Genomic DNA, 16537 nt, shown 5'->3' with positions numbered 1-16537 from the left:
TTATCAAAGCGGATTTCATTCTTTATGACACTTATATACGTCGAAACTTTACGATTGAAAAAAAAAATTTGACGATTCTTTCAAATTTATATATAGAATTTTTTTTTTCACAGTGTATGTTATATTAGACTGAATGTTTGAAATAATAGCCTCTGAGGCTTCGTTGAGCACTTTTGTATTTATTTATTTAATCTTTACAATATGATTTGCATAATATCATTAATTCGAGTCCTGGTAGCTCAGGGGTTAGAGCGTTCGCCTCGCAATGAGGTGAACTGAGTTTGAATTCTAGCGATGGCTGGTCGATACGAATTCCGCACCCTGCTCGCCTTTACTACAGTGCTGATGCAAAACAACCTCAGTGGCAGACGGATGATGCGTTAGAATCCCCTTGCCATCTGGCTAATCATGAGGTGCTTTCCTGGTTTTCCACTCCGTGTAATGCAAATGCGGATTAGTTCCATCAATAAGTCCATCACGAATTTCTCCCAATACTTGATGCAGGAGCTCCCTTGTTTTCTGGATTGGGTTCAAAATTACAAGGCTGCGGTAGTTTAACATTAGTAGTCGTAAACCCAAAAATTGGGTCGGCTGTTTAACGACTGTTATAAAATAAAATCAAATATCAATAGTTGCGCAAAAGATATGCTTTTTAGATCCAAGTTTTAACGCTTCTTTATATTCTGGTTATAAGTTTTCTATTTTAACGCCTTTTTTCCTTGCAGGTCAGTTTTTTTCTTTTAGCTGTAAATATATGTTAATGCAAGCTTTTGAACCTATATAAGATTTAAATATGTATAAATTAGAATTATAATTGATAAAAATCAGGTTTTTGAAATTTGTTTACGTATGATAAGATATAAGGTCACGCAAAATATTTTTTTTCTTTCTTTTCTACAATGTTTGTGAGTTACGTCTTTGATTTGATCTCACTGCATAATATTCATAATCGCAATGAATCCGCAAAAGTTCTCCAAATCTTTTCAGATTATAGCATAGATTTAAACAATCTTTCTTTTACGTTAATTATCTGATTTCTAGCTTATGGCGATTTTATCTTATTATTAAATTTCTTTTCTTTGTTTAATACCTAATATATTTTAAAACAATTTTCAGCTTTTCTTTTCTTTCCTTACTGTTTTATTAATTATTAAACAGTAAACTTAAGCAGTTTCTTAAGACACTCATTAAGAATTTTCTAATTTGGGAAAAAAATTACACCAAGCTAATGGCATAATATATATATATATATANATTGACATTTCCTGTTTAAATACCATAAATTGCTAAAAAAAATTTATACAGTTAAATCTGTACATAATCAAGATCCTTTTTCAACAAATAGAAATTTTATTATTGTCTATATTCGCTATAAGAATTTTTCTACTGAATTCGTGTACTTCAAACCTGCGCAATAACAGGGTGCGTAGCGTTTTTAAGAAGTACTTAAAGGCGCTTATTCTTGATTTACGTTTTTTAAAAGCCCTTAAAGGTGCTTTTTTTATTTGGTGTTTGTAAAAAGTGCTTAATTTTTTATCTTTTAAAAAGAGACTTTCTCTTTGCCGTATCCATTGTCGTTCTAAATTACAAAAACAATTACAACTAAATTACAAATTACATTTTTATAATTTTCTCTGCAATATTTATCAGAAACTAGTTATTTTATCATGATTATGTAAAGTTTTTGAAAATGTTTTTGAATTTCATTGATTTTTATGTTTATAAATTAAGAACTTAAAACGATAGAAAAAAATAATTCTTGTTACTGCACAGATTCTAGTTATGATTTTTTTTTTTTGGAAAGTGATTACAAATATTTTTAAGTGCTTAGAAAGTACTTAAAAGGTGCTTATTTTTTGATGAAAAATCTGGCTACGCACTCTAAATAAACCAAGCTTGGTAATGTAAATTTTTGTTTAAATTATATATTCAGGATTGTCTTTTTACTTTATCTTTTATCTAAAAATTTCATAAAAGATATTTAATTATTTAAACAACTAAAAAAATAGAAAAACTGTTTTTAGAAATACCATTACGTTGTTCTAAATACATTAAACCTAATATTAAAATACATAAATGGGCCCAAAATCTTCATATAATATTACTCTAATTAGACAATTTGAAATGCATGAGAAATAAATATCATTGGAAATGGCTAAAAATTTAGAGCTTTTAAAAAAAAATTGTCCCAGACTTTATTTTAAAGTTAAAACTAAAATCTTTTAAATTAATAGCTTTAGCATAATAGTAACAGCAGTTACTTAGCTGTTTTAAATTAACAGTTATCTAAACTAACTATATTTTTTGTCTTTAGCAAAAGTTTAAAGATAGTGATGAATTTCTGAAATTTTAGGCATTTAAATCGTTTGATCAAATATTTAGACTCTTTCATTAAAATTTTTCAAAAGGTGTGCTAAAAGCACGTGGCATTTATGTGACTTGGGGTCTTTTAAAATAATTAAGTCAAATGTTAATATTTTATTAAATATGTTTGCAGCCTATATTAATTTTCTTTCCATTCTATGAAATTGAAAGAATAGTTAAACATTATTTTATTTCAAATGAGTTTCTACTTTAAGATTGTTTTCTAAATACTTTAAGCAAATTTCAGCAAAGCTTCAGGTTTTTACGAGTTTTTATCAAATTTCTAAAGTATAACAAGTTTTTTGGGGAAAGTTTCCCGAATTCAGTGATTAGGTGTTTTTTGTGGCAATACGTCTATGTATTTATGAAAAACATTTTAATCACTTGAACTTCAAATTACATTTTCATAATTTAATAATTAAACCATGATTATTAGCGCAGTTGCGTAGAATTACTTTTTAAATTGTGTGGGGAAGCCTTACGTAGACATTTAAATCCTCGAAGATACATGGCCGAATTATAGCAGAAAAGACTTACTGTCATTTTCTCAACTCTAGCTAATAAGGTGTTTAATTTCCCAACAGGAACATCACACATTCCTAAATTCTATATATACACGAGGTATTTTTACTTTATATACTCTCCAATTGGTGAACCTGGACTTCTTATGCACGAAACTTTTCGATTAGATCAACTTAATAAGCCTCATCCCATGATTACACGTGACTTAAAAAAAGAACTTTACCACAACTCAAAGTTGTCGATGTATTCCGGAAAAGTCACTGTCTTTTATTTGGAAAATCTGGGAAAGTTACTGGCCTTACTGGTTAGATGTGACTTGAAGATAACCAACTAGACCACAACTCATTGCTACTGTATTCTTGTATATTGCTACTGTATTCGTTTCTGGCTTTCACTGGAAAGCTTTCTGAACTCTTCAGAAAGATTCCAAGTTAATTCCAAGAAGATAGCTAAAAGATAGATGTTAGTGGGAAAGTTTCTAAATTCTTAAAAAATTGTTCTCTTATTTACCAGAAATTTTACTGGTTTAAATTGAACACATTCGAAGCCCGTTATTTTCCAAGCACATTTCTGAATCCTTTTTACAGTGTATGTTACACAAAACATTATAAAAAAAATTATTTAATATGTAAAAATCAATTAATGAGTAAACAATTTCTTACTTAGAAAATAGGTTTTAGCAACAAAAAAAATAGTTTTTTTTTTTTTTTTTTTTTTTTTTTTTTTACTATTCTCTTTTGATCCAAATTCGCTGATTCGAGAAATGTTCTCTCATTCTTGATTTAAACACACTGCTGAATATTGTGCTCTTTTTCTGGAACATGCTGTGGAGCAAAATATACCGTAATTTTACAGTAATAATTAAAATCACTGAATGATTCGAATTAAAAAAATATTACTGTAATTTTTACCGATAATGCACCCCAAGTGTCGATACTTAATACCGTAAATTGATATTTTTTTTACACTAAAGTTGTTATAACATACTATCCGTTTCTGAAACCTCTAAGAAAATTGAAAGTGCTCATGTATTGTAATTTGGTGGTAGAAAAATTAATATATTTAATCGTTTCCTATGATAAAGGCTAAAATCGTTTTAGAGGATTTGAAAATATGTAACAGAATTAATGCAATGTGAAAATTAAAATAAAGATTGTAAACGTGACGTTTGCTTTATTATTGGAGAATCATACTTTGATATAAGACGCATAACACGAGTTTATTAAAGATAGAAGAAAATAAGTTTGACATAAGAGAGAAGAAAATAAGTTTTTTCCTATTTCCTTTTAAAAATTTAAATGGTAACTCAATCATAATGTAATAAGTTAAAATACCTGAAAACATGATTTTGGGCAAAATTTTCGAAATTGCGATTATTATTAATTCGGAATTAATGTACACTCAGCTTTCTAAAAAAACTTTACTTTTGTTTGTGCTCTAATTATTTACAAAGTTATAGCCGTTTTTGCGTAAGGTAATAATAGTGGATAGACTAATAAGTTAAAGACTTTAAAGGCGCGCATCTCAAAATCAGTTTTTTTTTTCACATTTCACACTCCCTTAAACGTGACATCTTATATTGTTTTCGAAACTAGTCGGATATCTAAATATTTAAATAAATCTCTGTAATGGTTAGGATTTGTTTTACGTGTTGTTGGTGCTAGGATAGAGTTTTGCGATATTCTAAATGCAATATGATTTTTTATTTAATTATAATTTTAGCGATTGATACTTTTTTATACCTCCCTGCGTTTTCTAAATAAAATACAAGGAATTATTTCATCATAAGTGTCTTCTGTATTATTTATTAAATTTTGCATCTTTTATAGCTTTTCAATAGTCATTAAGGAGAGGTTTTTGTATCTTCGGATTAAAATCTTATAAAAGCATACACTTTTATGTATATGAATATTTAATAACTGTTAATGAAAAAAATAGCAAAAGGAAAAAGTAACAATAGCAATAGAGGAAAAAATTACAAGAGAATATCTTAAAACCTTTTAATTACGTATGGCATAAGAATTAAAATTAATCCAAAATAAATGTTTTCAAACGCAGCATAATTATTTCCAACAATTCATTTTATAAAAACAGATTAACATTTTACTTTATATCATGTAATTTTTCTACATTGTATAGACGTTTTTAAGCCTTAATCGAGCAATCTATCGCGCTTTCCTTTAAGATATATCTATTTGTTTTTCGTTACGGCCACAAGCTTCTGTTAAATATAAATTGATTTAAGTAAAAAAAAATGCTAAATTGATTGCATTTGACCTGGAATTTTAAATGATAACCTTAAAATTATACAAGTTTCAATAAATTCTAGAAATTTCAAACTTACTATCATTAAATCAAAATAATAAATAAGTATGTCAACTGTCAGGGTCACGTGATGTAATAACACGCATTTTCTGATGTTGCGAGCTAAAAGCTTGATATTATAGATATGATAATTTTTTTTTTTGTTTTGGTTTTTAAAACGATGGATGAAGAAGAATAATAAAATGGTGAATTAGTTTTTGTAGAATTTTGCGTTATTTCTTTTGTAAAAGGTTACGACTGACAAATGTGCGGGGAAACCCCAATGGATTTCGAAATAAAAGATTGGTAGTTGTTTGTTCTATGAATTTCAAGTTGTTTGATGGAAGATAGTGAGTTATTTAGATTGTCTTGAAATTGGTTTAGGAAGTGGCATTTTTTTTTGTAAGAAGGTGCAGTTTAGAAAGTAGTAGGTGAAAAATGGCATTTTTAGGAAGAGCTTTAAAAGTAGATTTGAAGTGTTTGGCGGAAGAGTTAGGAGAAACGGCAACGGAAGACATGAGAGTTACCGAATTAAAGAAGATTATATTGGCAAGTACGGAGTACGAAGAGGAGTTTGTGAAGGAATTATTAAAAAGAATAGTTAGTGGAAGAGAAGAAATAAAGCGCCAACAAAAAGAAGATGAAATTAGGCGACAAGAATATGAAATTAAGCAACAGGAAAGGGAAGACGAATTAAAGCGGCGAGAACAGGAAAGGGAAGATGAATTAAAGNTGGAAAATCGTATTGAAATCTTACAAAGTACAAACATATTTATTAAATTCTGGCAAGAACATTCTAGTTCTGTAATAAAATAACAGATAATCTCTAAACACTTAACAATAATTTGACCTGCACTGTACTTTAACATACAAGAGAACAAGAACATATTAGAAACAAGAACACATTAGAGAACAAGAACATTAAAATAGGCGTGTGTTACTATGTTTTTTACATTTAATATTGCACTATTTTCTTTCAAACCGGTTCAAGAAAATTATTTTTTTACGTGTTTTATCTAAAAGTTGTTTTTTTAAAGTTAGATAAATTAGCATAACTTTTATCAAAGTATTATGCCTGCAAATCCATCTCATTGCCCGAAATATCTTTAATGGATGAGGAAACGAGACTATGTATCTTATAAATATCCTAGTTTCTGAACAGATATTGTGCTCAAAGACCACATAAATAAATTAAATGTCAACATCAAAATTAGATGGATATAAAAGTTTTCTAGTCATGTCTGGCAAAAAAGAAAGAAAATGAATGGGAGTAAAAGAAAAATATTCCAACTCTCGCCGAAAGGTGGCGAAGAGCAACACCCTACTATATTCACAAAGTTATATTTTTTCCACCTCTCCTTCAATGTCTGTTGGTGGACCACTTTTTCGATTTGATCTTAGTGCATAATATGCATAATCGCATTAGTTCCGCAAAATATGTACTCTTCCCTTGATGCTGTAAGATTATATTATGGACTTAATTAGTCTTATCGCTTCCTTATGTGTTGGTTATCTGTTTTCTATTTTATCGTAATCCTGTCTTGCAGGTGAGTTTTTTTTTTCCTTTTGTTTTATACCAGTGATGTTTTGTGTAATTTTTGCCTCTCATTAATCCAAGCAAAAGCGACATTTTTAAATCGTTATATTAGTAGGTATACTATTACATTAGAAGGTAAAACTAAATTTTTTCAAGCTTATTACTTCACTGTATTCGCAAAGTAATTTTTTCAAAACTCTCTTATATTCTTTTTGGAGTATGATTTTTTTGATTATATCTTAGTGCATAATATGTTTAATTATATTAGTTCCACAAAAGATGTACTTTCCGAGTTTTTGTTTCCTTTTGTTTAATACCTGCGATATTTTAATATAATTTTTGTCTCTTAATTATCCAAATAGAAGCGTAATCTTCAAACAGAGGTGAGGTGTATTGATACATTAAAAGATAAAATTAAAATTTTACAAGATTATTACTATCTGTATTCACTAAGTAATTTTTTCAAACCTCTCTTATATTCTTTTTGGTGTATCATTTTCTTGATTTGATCTTAGTCCATAATGTGCATAATCTTATTAGTTTCCGCAAATTATTCTTTCCCTGATGTTTTAAGATTATTAATTAGTTTCATTTCTTCCTTATACGTTGGTTATGGGTTTTCTATTTAATCGTAGTCCTGTCCTGCTAGCAAGAGTGTGTTTTTTCCTTCTTTTGTTTAATAACAGCAAGGTTTTAGTGCAATTTTAATCTCTTATTTCTCCAAGAATACGCGTAATTTTTAAATAGAGGTATATTAATATATTTAAAAGGTGAAATTCAAGTTTTTTAATCTTATTAATTGGCCATATTGGCAAAATAATTTTTCTTTAATTAATTTTTATAATCTATTACTTTACTGCTATCATTACTTTTTTACTTTCATCAATTCATTACTTAAAAAAATTTATTACTTTTCGATTTTGTCCTTAAATGACATTAGGGGCTTAATTATTCTTACCGCTTACTTTATATGTTAGTTATTTGTTTTATTTTTATCTGAATTCTGCCATGCAGATAAATTTCTTTCCCACCGTTAAATAAAGACGAAATTTTAATCAAAATTTGAGTTCTTTTTTATTTAAGCATAAGTATAATATATTTAAACACAGATTTGTAAATGCATTAAACGATAAAATTCACGTTTTTCAAACTTAAAACGTAGCTTTATATGCGAAATATTCCCTCCCTCTCCTCCAATATCAGTTAGTTTTGATTTATTCTTCTTCTATTATATCCTCAAAAAGATTCACGTTTGTTTTAGAATTTTTCTATGATATTATGGATTTAATAATCTTATTGCTATAATTTGAAGAAAGAATTTATTATTTGACTATATTATTTTTTTATTATTTATTATTGTTATTTTTAGAAAGCATTTTGGGGAAAATTGCAAATTCCTTTTAAAACATGTCTAAACTCGTTTCTAATAAAAATTAAAAAGTTGAGTGAAAAAACACCACAGTGAATAAAAAAAGAATAACTTTTTTCTATTTCTTAATTACAGGTTAAACTCTACGGGAATTCGTAAAAATTATTTAGTATCATTGTTGAAAATTCTACTAAAATTTAAACTCAAAGTTTTCATATGTTATTTCTAAGGACCTTATGCTTGCAAAATTTGCTCCTAGCACACGGTAAAAAAATTTATGGTAAAAAACATAATAACTCTGCAACTTTCCTACAGAAAATTTCTGTTCTTGAAAACTACAGAAATTTACTGTTAAACTAATACATCTGTCAAAAGACAAATTTTTCTGTTAACAAATAAAATCTGTTGCCATTGATACTTATTGTATCTGCTAGGTACCGTTTTTTTTTCAGTTTTGATTATGAAATTTTTTATCAAAGCGGCAACAAATAATTTTATGTAATGAAACAGATTTCATTCCTTATGACACTTATATACGTCTAAACTTTACGATGAAAAAAAAAATTTCGACGATTCTTTCACATTTATATATAGAATTTTTTTTACAGTGTATGTTATATTAGACTGAATGTTTGAAATAATAATCTCTGAGGCTTCGTTGAGGTCGTAGTTCTTATGCATAATTTTTAAGGATTTTATGTTCGCAAATTAAGCTACATTTATGTCATATGAAACTGAGTGTTTGTTATAATAATAAATCTTAGTGACTGTGTTGATGTCAGAAACAAATTTGGAATTAAGAAGTTAATGCTGCAGACTCATTCTTTAAGTTCTACTACCGGGAGAAAAGGTAAAATTATGTTTTTAAACTTATTCACTTAAGAAAAGATCGATGTAATATTTTTTCCCCTTTTCCTTTAATTACTCTTGGTAGAGCACTTTTTTTATTTAATCTTTACAGTATGATTTGCATATTATCATTAGTTCGAGTCCTGGTAGCTCAGGGGGTAGAGCGTTCGCCTCCCAATGAGGTGAACCGGATTTGAATTGCAGCGATGGCTGGTAGATACGAATTCCGCACCCTGCTCGCTTCGACTGCAGTGCTGATGCAAAACATGCTCAGTGGCAGACGGGTCATGTGTTAGAATCCCCTTGCCATCAGGCTAATCATGGGATGCTTTCCTGGTTTTCCACTCCATGTAACGCAAATGCGGATTAGTTCCATCAAAAAGTCCATCATGAGTTGCCCACCAATGCTTGATCCAGGAGCTCCCTTGTTTTTTGGATTGGATTCAAAATAACTAGACTGCGGTAGTTTAACATTAGTAGTCGTAAACCCAAAAATTGGGTCGGCTGTTTAACGATTGCTATAAAATAAAATAAAATATCATTAGTTCCCCAAAATATATGCTTTTTATATCCAAGTTTTAACGCTTCTTCATACTTTGGTTATAAGTTTTCTATTTTATCGCCTTTTTTCCCTGCAGGTCAGTTCTTTTCTTTTAGCTGTAAATGTAATGCAAGCTTTTGAACCTATATAAGATTTAAATATGTATAAATTCGAATTATAATTGATAAAAAATCAGGTTTTTAAGATTTGTTTACATATGATAAGGTATAAAGTCATGCAAAAGATTTTTTTTCTTTCTTTTCTACAATGTTTGTGAGTTACGTCTTTGATTTGATCTTACTGCATAATATTCATAATTGCAATGAATCTGTTAAAGTTCACCAAATCTTTTCAGATTATAGAAAAGATTTAAACAATCTTTCTTTTACGTCAGTTATCTGTTTTCTAGCTTATGGCGATTCTATCTTACTATTAAATTTCTTTTCTTTGCTTAATACCTAATATATTTTAAAACAATTTTCAGCTTTTCTTTTTTACAGCTTTATTAATTATTTATAAAACAGTAAACTTAAGCAGTTTCTTTAGACACTCATAAAGATTTTTCTAATTTGGGAAAAAAATCACACAAAGCTAATGGTATAATATATATATTTTTTTGACATTTCCTATTTAAATATTACAAATTTCTAAAAAATTTTATACAGTTAAATCTGTACACATGGGTGCCACTCTTCAGTCCTGAGAAAAGAGCAGTGGTGATTTTCTGATTCCATTAAATATTTATTTTCAATTTGTTTTTCAAATTAAGTTTTCATTTACAAATTTCTCTTCCTTTAAAAATGTAATAATTATTTTATGTCAAAATAAATGAAGAAATTATTACTAGTTATGAAAAAATTGTTTCTCATAATTATTGCAAAATTCTCATAATTATTGCTTGTTTCTCATAATTATTGATTAACCTTCAACATCTGCTTGAATTTGTATTCCCCCCCCCCAACATTTTGAGTTAGTGGACAAAATTAAATTAAGATTATATTTTACAATAACAAATTTACAGATCTACGACAAAGTATTAATGATGATGAAGTGGGAAATAAATAGAAATATGCATGGTACCAAGAAAAAAATTGGTAGCGATTGGTGTAAAAAAATAAAGAAAGCTTTTTTTTGGCTGTAAAAATAATAAAATCAAGAAAAATAAGGTTTTTTTTTAGAAAAAATAATCTAACTTTGCTGTAATATGTGGGCCACTCTCATGTAAAAGTGAGCTATACATTTCTAAAATGCTCTTCAAAATAGTGCTACACCATGTTAATTGGTCAAAAAAAAAAAAAAAAAAAAANATAGCTTTAACATAATAGTAACAGCAGTTACTTAGCTGTTTTAAATTAACAGTTATCTAAACTAACTAAATTTTTTGTCTTTAGCATTAGTTTAAAGATATTGATGAATTTCGGAAATTTTAAGCATTTAAATCGTTTGGTCAAATATTCAGACTCTTTCATTAAAATTTTCCAAAAGGTGTGCTAAAAGCACGAGGCATTTATGTGACTCAGGGTCTTTCATTAAAATAATGAGTCAAATGTTAAAATTTAATTAAATATGTTTGCAGCCTATATTAATTTTCATTCCATTCTATGAAATTAAAAAAAATAGTTAAGTATTATTTTATTTCGAATGAGTTTCATCTTTAAGACTGTTTGTTTTCTGTGTACTTTAAGCAAATTTCATATTCAAATAAAATGTATTTTGAAAATATTCCAATTTTTTCCATAATTTATGTCACTGTAAGAAAATTCCGTGCCATCACGCATAGCTTCAAATCAAAGCTTCAGGTTTTTACAAGTTTTTATCAAATTTCAAGAATATAACAAGTTTTTTGCGAAAAATTTCCCGAATTCAGGGATTGGGTGTTTTTTGTGGCATTACGTCTGCGTATTTATGATAAACATTTTAATTACTTGAACATCAAATTACAAATTCATAAATTAATAATTCAACCATGAATATTAGCGCAGTTGCGTATAATTACTTTTTAAACTGAGTGGGGAAGCCTTACGTAGACATTTAAATCCTTGAAGCTACATGGCCGAATTATTAGGTGAAAAGACTTAAGCGTCATTTTCTCACCTCTAGCTAATTAGGTGTTTAATTTCCCAACAGGAACATCACACATTCCTAAATTTTTTATATAAATGAGGCGTTTTTACTTTATATACACTCCAATTGGTGAACCTGGATCTATACACGAAACTTTTAGACTAGATCAACTTAATAAGCCACATCCCAAGATTACATGTGACTTGAAAAAAAAGAACTTAACCACAACTCAAAGTTGTCGATGTATTCCGGAAAAGTCACTGGCTTTTATTTGGAAAGTCTGGGAAAGTAACTGGATTTACTGGTTATATGTATATACCACAACTCATTGCTACGTATTCTTGAAACGTTTCTGGCTTTTAATGGAAAGCTTTCTGAACTCTTCAGAAAGATTCCAAATTAATTCCAAGAAGATAGCTAAGAGATAGATGTCAGTGGGAAAGTTTCTACATTCTTAAAAAATTGTTCTCTTATTTACCAGAAATTTTACTGGTTTAAATTGGACACATTCGAAGCCAGTTATTTTCCAAGCACATTTCTGAATCTTTTTTACGGTGTATGTCACACAAAATATTATAAAAAATTATTAATTATATAAAAATAAATTAATGAGTAAGCAATTTCTTACTTGAAAAATTGGTTTCAGCAGCAAAAAAAAGTTTTTTTTTTTTTTTTTTTTTTTTTTTTTTTTTTTTTTTTTTTTTNTTTTTACTATTCTTTTTTGATCCAAATTCGCTGATTCAAGAAATGTTCTCTCATTCTTGATTTAAAAACACTGCTGAATAGGGTGTTCTTTTTCCGAAACATGGCTGCGGAGCAAAATACCTCATGATCAGTAATTTTACAGTAATAATTAAAATCACTGAATGACTCGAATTAAAAAAATATTACTGTAAAAATTAAAAATGGGTTTTACAGATAATGCACCCCAAGTGTCGATACTTTATACCGTAATTTGATATTTTTTTACAGTAAAGTCGTTATAACATACTAACCTCTTAGCCTCTGAAACCTCTAAGAAAATTGCAAGTCCTCATGTATTGTAATTTGGTGGTAGATAAATTAATATATTTAATCGTTTCCTATGATAAGGGCTAAAATCACTTTAAAGGATTTGAAAATATGTAACACAATTAATGTAATATGCAAATTAAAATAAAGATTGTAAATGTGACATTTGCTTTATTATTAGAGAATCATACTTCGATATAAGATACATGACATGAATTTATTAAAGATAGAAGAAAATAAGTTTGATATAAGAGAGAAGAAAATAAGTTTTTCCACATTTCCTTTTAAAAATTTAAATGGTATCTCAATCGTAATGTAATAAGTTAAGGTATCTAAAAACTAGTACAAAAACATGATTTTGGGCAAAGTTTTTGAAATTGAAATTATTTTGAATTTCTGTAGGGGAGAGTGGGGTCAATTGCAACATTTTTTACCTAACTATTTTTTGCTAACAAGTAATCCAATATATTATTAGTATTAATTGACAGACGAGTAAAGTAGACTATCCTCTACTAGAAAAAAAAATAAATACCTGATTTTAAATATTATTATATTAGTTATTAACAATTTTTGACAGTCGTGCAATTTTTTTTATTGATCAAAATAGTAGTGATATTTTAGGAGCAAAAATAATAATGAGCAAAGACCTAAAGGGTTAAACTTTTAACTTTAAGGGGTTAAAAATTTTAATTTATGCTGTGAAAGGTGACAAATAAAATAATGCACATGCAACATAATATAAATGATATAGGAAACTATTGGTGGTTCTTAAAGAGTTAAGTAATGGTTTGTAAACATAAGATTATTTATTTTCAGCTGTTACAATCGTCCCTTTACTTATTGTTACAATTGTCCCCAAGACGCCATTTCAGCTTCATTTGTTAAAAACAATGCTAGTTAATTAGCAAAACTAATCTTTTTTTTTTTGAAATGTTAATTAAGGTGTCCACTTACATATTCGGTTAATAATTTTTATTTGTTTAAACAAAATTACTTTGTTACAATATAATATTCTAATACCAAAAAAAGTACTTACGTAGCGTGAAAATATCTTTTGTGATGTAACTCTTTCAAAAGTACATAAAAATGGTTGCCATCAGGGGTGTACATGTAGATTTATTAAATACACCTTGTGCGCCACCTAGGAACCAAATCTAGAACCCGACACTCGAAATTTTTGCTCTGTTACAATCGTACCCTGTTACAATTGACCCCACTTTCCCCTACTCTCAGCTTTCTAAAGATAAGCTTTACTTCTGTTAGTGCTCTAATTTTTTACAAAGTTATAGCAGTTTTTTTGTAAGGTAATAATAGTGGATAGACTAATAAGTTTAAGACTTTAAAGGCGTTTATCTCAAAATCAGTTTTTTTTCACATTTCACACTCTCTTAAACATGATATCTTATATTGTTTTCGAAACTAGTCGGATATCTTAATATTTAAATAAATCTCTGTGATGGTTAGGATTTGTTTTACGTGTTGTTGGCTCTAGGATCGAGTTGTGCGATATTCTAAATACAATATATGAACTTTTATTTAATTATGATTTTAGCCATTGATACTGGTTTATACCTCTCTGCGTTTTTTAAATTAAATCCAAAGAATTATTTCAACATAAGTGTCTTCTGTATTATTTATTAAATTTTACATCTATCTTCTTTTATAGCTTTTCAATGGTCATTAAATTGGTATTTTTTTTTTATTTTCGGATTAAAATCTTATAAAAGCATACAATTTTATGTATATGAATATTTAATAATTAGTAATGAAAAAATAGCATAAGGAAAAAAGAGCAATTGCAATATAGGTAAAAATAGCAGAAGAATATCTTAAAACCTTTTAATTACGTTAATCCAAAATAAATGTTTTCAAATACAGCATTATTATTTCCAACAATTAATTTTATAAAAACAGATTAACATTTTACTTCATATCATGCAATTTTTCTACACTGTATTGACGTTTTTAAGCCTTAATCGAGCAATCTATCACGCTTTCCTTTAAGATATATCTATTTATTTTTCGTTACGGCCACTAGCTTCTGTTAAATATAAATTGATTTAAGTAACAAAAATTTTTAAATTGATTGCATTTGACCTGGAATTGTAAATGATAACCTTAAAATTATATAAGTTTCAATAAATTCTAGAAATTTCAAACTTACTATCATTAAATCAAAATAATAAATAAGCATGTCAACAACAAAAAACTCTCTATTAACTCTTTAGACAAATGTTCTAAATTATAACATCTAAAAAAATCTAGGAAGTAATTAGAAGACAGTAAATAAGCTTGTTGCGTCTGTAAAAATGAAATTCCTTAATCGAAATTATTTGATCGAACTTCAGTTTATTTCATAGCTTCTTATTAAATCAGTTCTGACATATTATTCTTTATTGATTCCAAGCTAAATTATAGCACTAATTTCCGTTATGAATTAGGTCTTGTTTTTTTTTCTGCCATTCATTTTTCCAAGTCTTTCATAATAATTCTTTACAATTTGTAATCAGCTTTAATAAAAAAAGGTCAATAAAACTAAACAAGTTTTTTTTCTTAATTACAGAGAACATTTTGAACTTGAAAGGAGATAATTCTAAATATGGAATAGTTTGATGTGATATTAACTTCTCAAGAATTTTCTCTTTTAATACTAATATCAAAAAAGTTGAACCTTTAATTCGAACCTTTTCTTACATGTTTAGCCAATACGAAGTNGGGAAGGTGTCAGGGTCACGTGATGTAATAACACGCATTTTCTGATGTTGCGAGCTAAAAGCTTGATATTATAGATATGATAATTTTTTTTTTGTTTTGGTTTTTAAAACGATGGATGAAGAAGAATAATAAAATGGTGAATTAGTTTTTGTAGAATTTTGCGTTATTTCTTTTGTAAAAGGTTACGACTGACATCAACAACAAAAAAACTCTCTAATAACTCTTTAGACAAATGTTCTAAAATATAACATCTAAAAAAATCTGGGAAGTAATTAGAAGACAGTAAATAAGCTTATTGCGTCTGTAAAAATGAAATTCCTTAATCAAAATTATTTGATCGAACTTCAGTTTATTTCATAGCTTCTTTTTAAATCAGTTCTGACATATTATTCTTTATTGGTTCCCAGTTTAATTATAGCACTAATTTCCGTTAGGAATTAGGTCTTGTTTTTTTTCTGCTATTCAATTTTCCAAGTCTTTCATAATAATTCTTTACAATTTGTAATCAGCTTTAATAAAAAAGGTCAATAAAACTAAGTAAGTTTTCTTTCTTAATTACAGAGAACATTTTGAACTTGAAAGAAGATAATTCTAAATATGGAATAGTTTGGTGTGATATTAACTTCTCAGGAATTTTTTTTTAATACAAATATCAAGGAAGTTTAACCTTTAATTCGAATCTTTTCTTACATGTTTAGCCAATACGAATTCAAGTCCAGAAAAAAGCAATACGTTACTACTCTTAAGTTTATTCAGTCTTTTCCACCAATTACTTTTAAAATTGAAAATTTAATATAGTTATAAATGATGATAAATAATACCGACGAAATTTTTTCGAGGTTTATATTTTTATGTCAAACAATTCCTTAATATTTTTGCAAATAGATATTTTGCAAATTTCCAAAATTTATACTTTGTTGATAGTATATTATACTGAAATATTTCATGACCGACATGAAATAGCAATGTTTTTCACTCAAAAATGCATTTCTGAACAATTGGAAAATCTAGCTGTCCATTACATTGCTACAAAGACTTTACATAAAACAATGTATTTCTAAACGTTTCTTTTATCATATTATCCAACTTCATATATCTGTAAAATTTTGATTTTCTTAGTCGCACCATTCGAAATAGCTTACAATACTTATTTTAGGTTCTTAATAGGAGGGGGGGGCATTAAAAAAATCCCAAATGAAACTAAAACAGCGTTCATGCTGAAACCCAACAATTTTATACGTATGATTCTTGTATATTGATA

At 27.7% G+C, this 16537-nt stretch overlaps 1 protein-coding gene across 2 annotated transcripts in view; it reads left to right on the top strand.

Annotated features, from left to right (window-relative positions):
- The window catches only part of LOC107442309 (protein Wnt-7b-like), a 105184-nt gene that overhangs the window by 28127 nt on the left and 60520 nt on the right, over window positions 1–16537 (top strand). Inside the window, exon 1 of one of the 2 annotated variants that reach the window (XM_016055841.3) lies at window positions 6542–6737. Within the exon in view, the coding sequence (XP_015911327.1) occupies window positions 6691–6737 (47 nt within the window). The 5' untranslated portion in view covers window positions 6542–6690. 2 annotated transcript variants of the gene reach the window in all.

The sequence above is a fragment of the Parasteatoda tepidariorum genome, chromosome 2 (genome assembly GCF_043381705.1).
Source record: "Parasteatoda tepidariorum isolate YZ-2023 chromosome 2, CAS_Ptep_4.0, whole genome shotgun sequence".
Classification (NCBI taxonomy): Eukaryota; Metazoa; Arthropoda; class Arachnida; order Araneae; family Theridiidae; genus Parasteatoda; species Parasteatoda tepidariorum.
The sequence above is the reverse complement of the archived record's forward strand: the minus strand, read 5'-3'. Positions and strand labels throughout refer to the sequence as shown.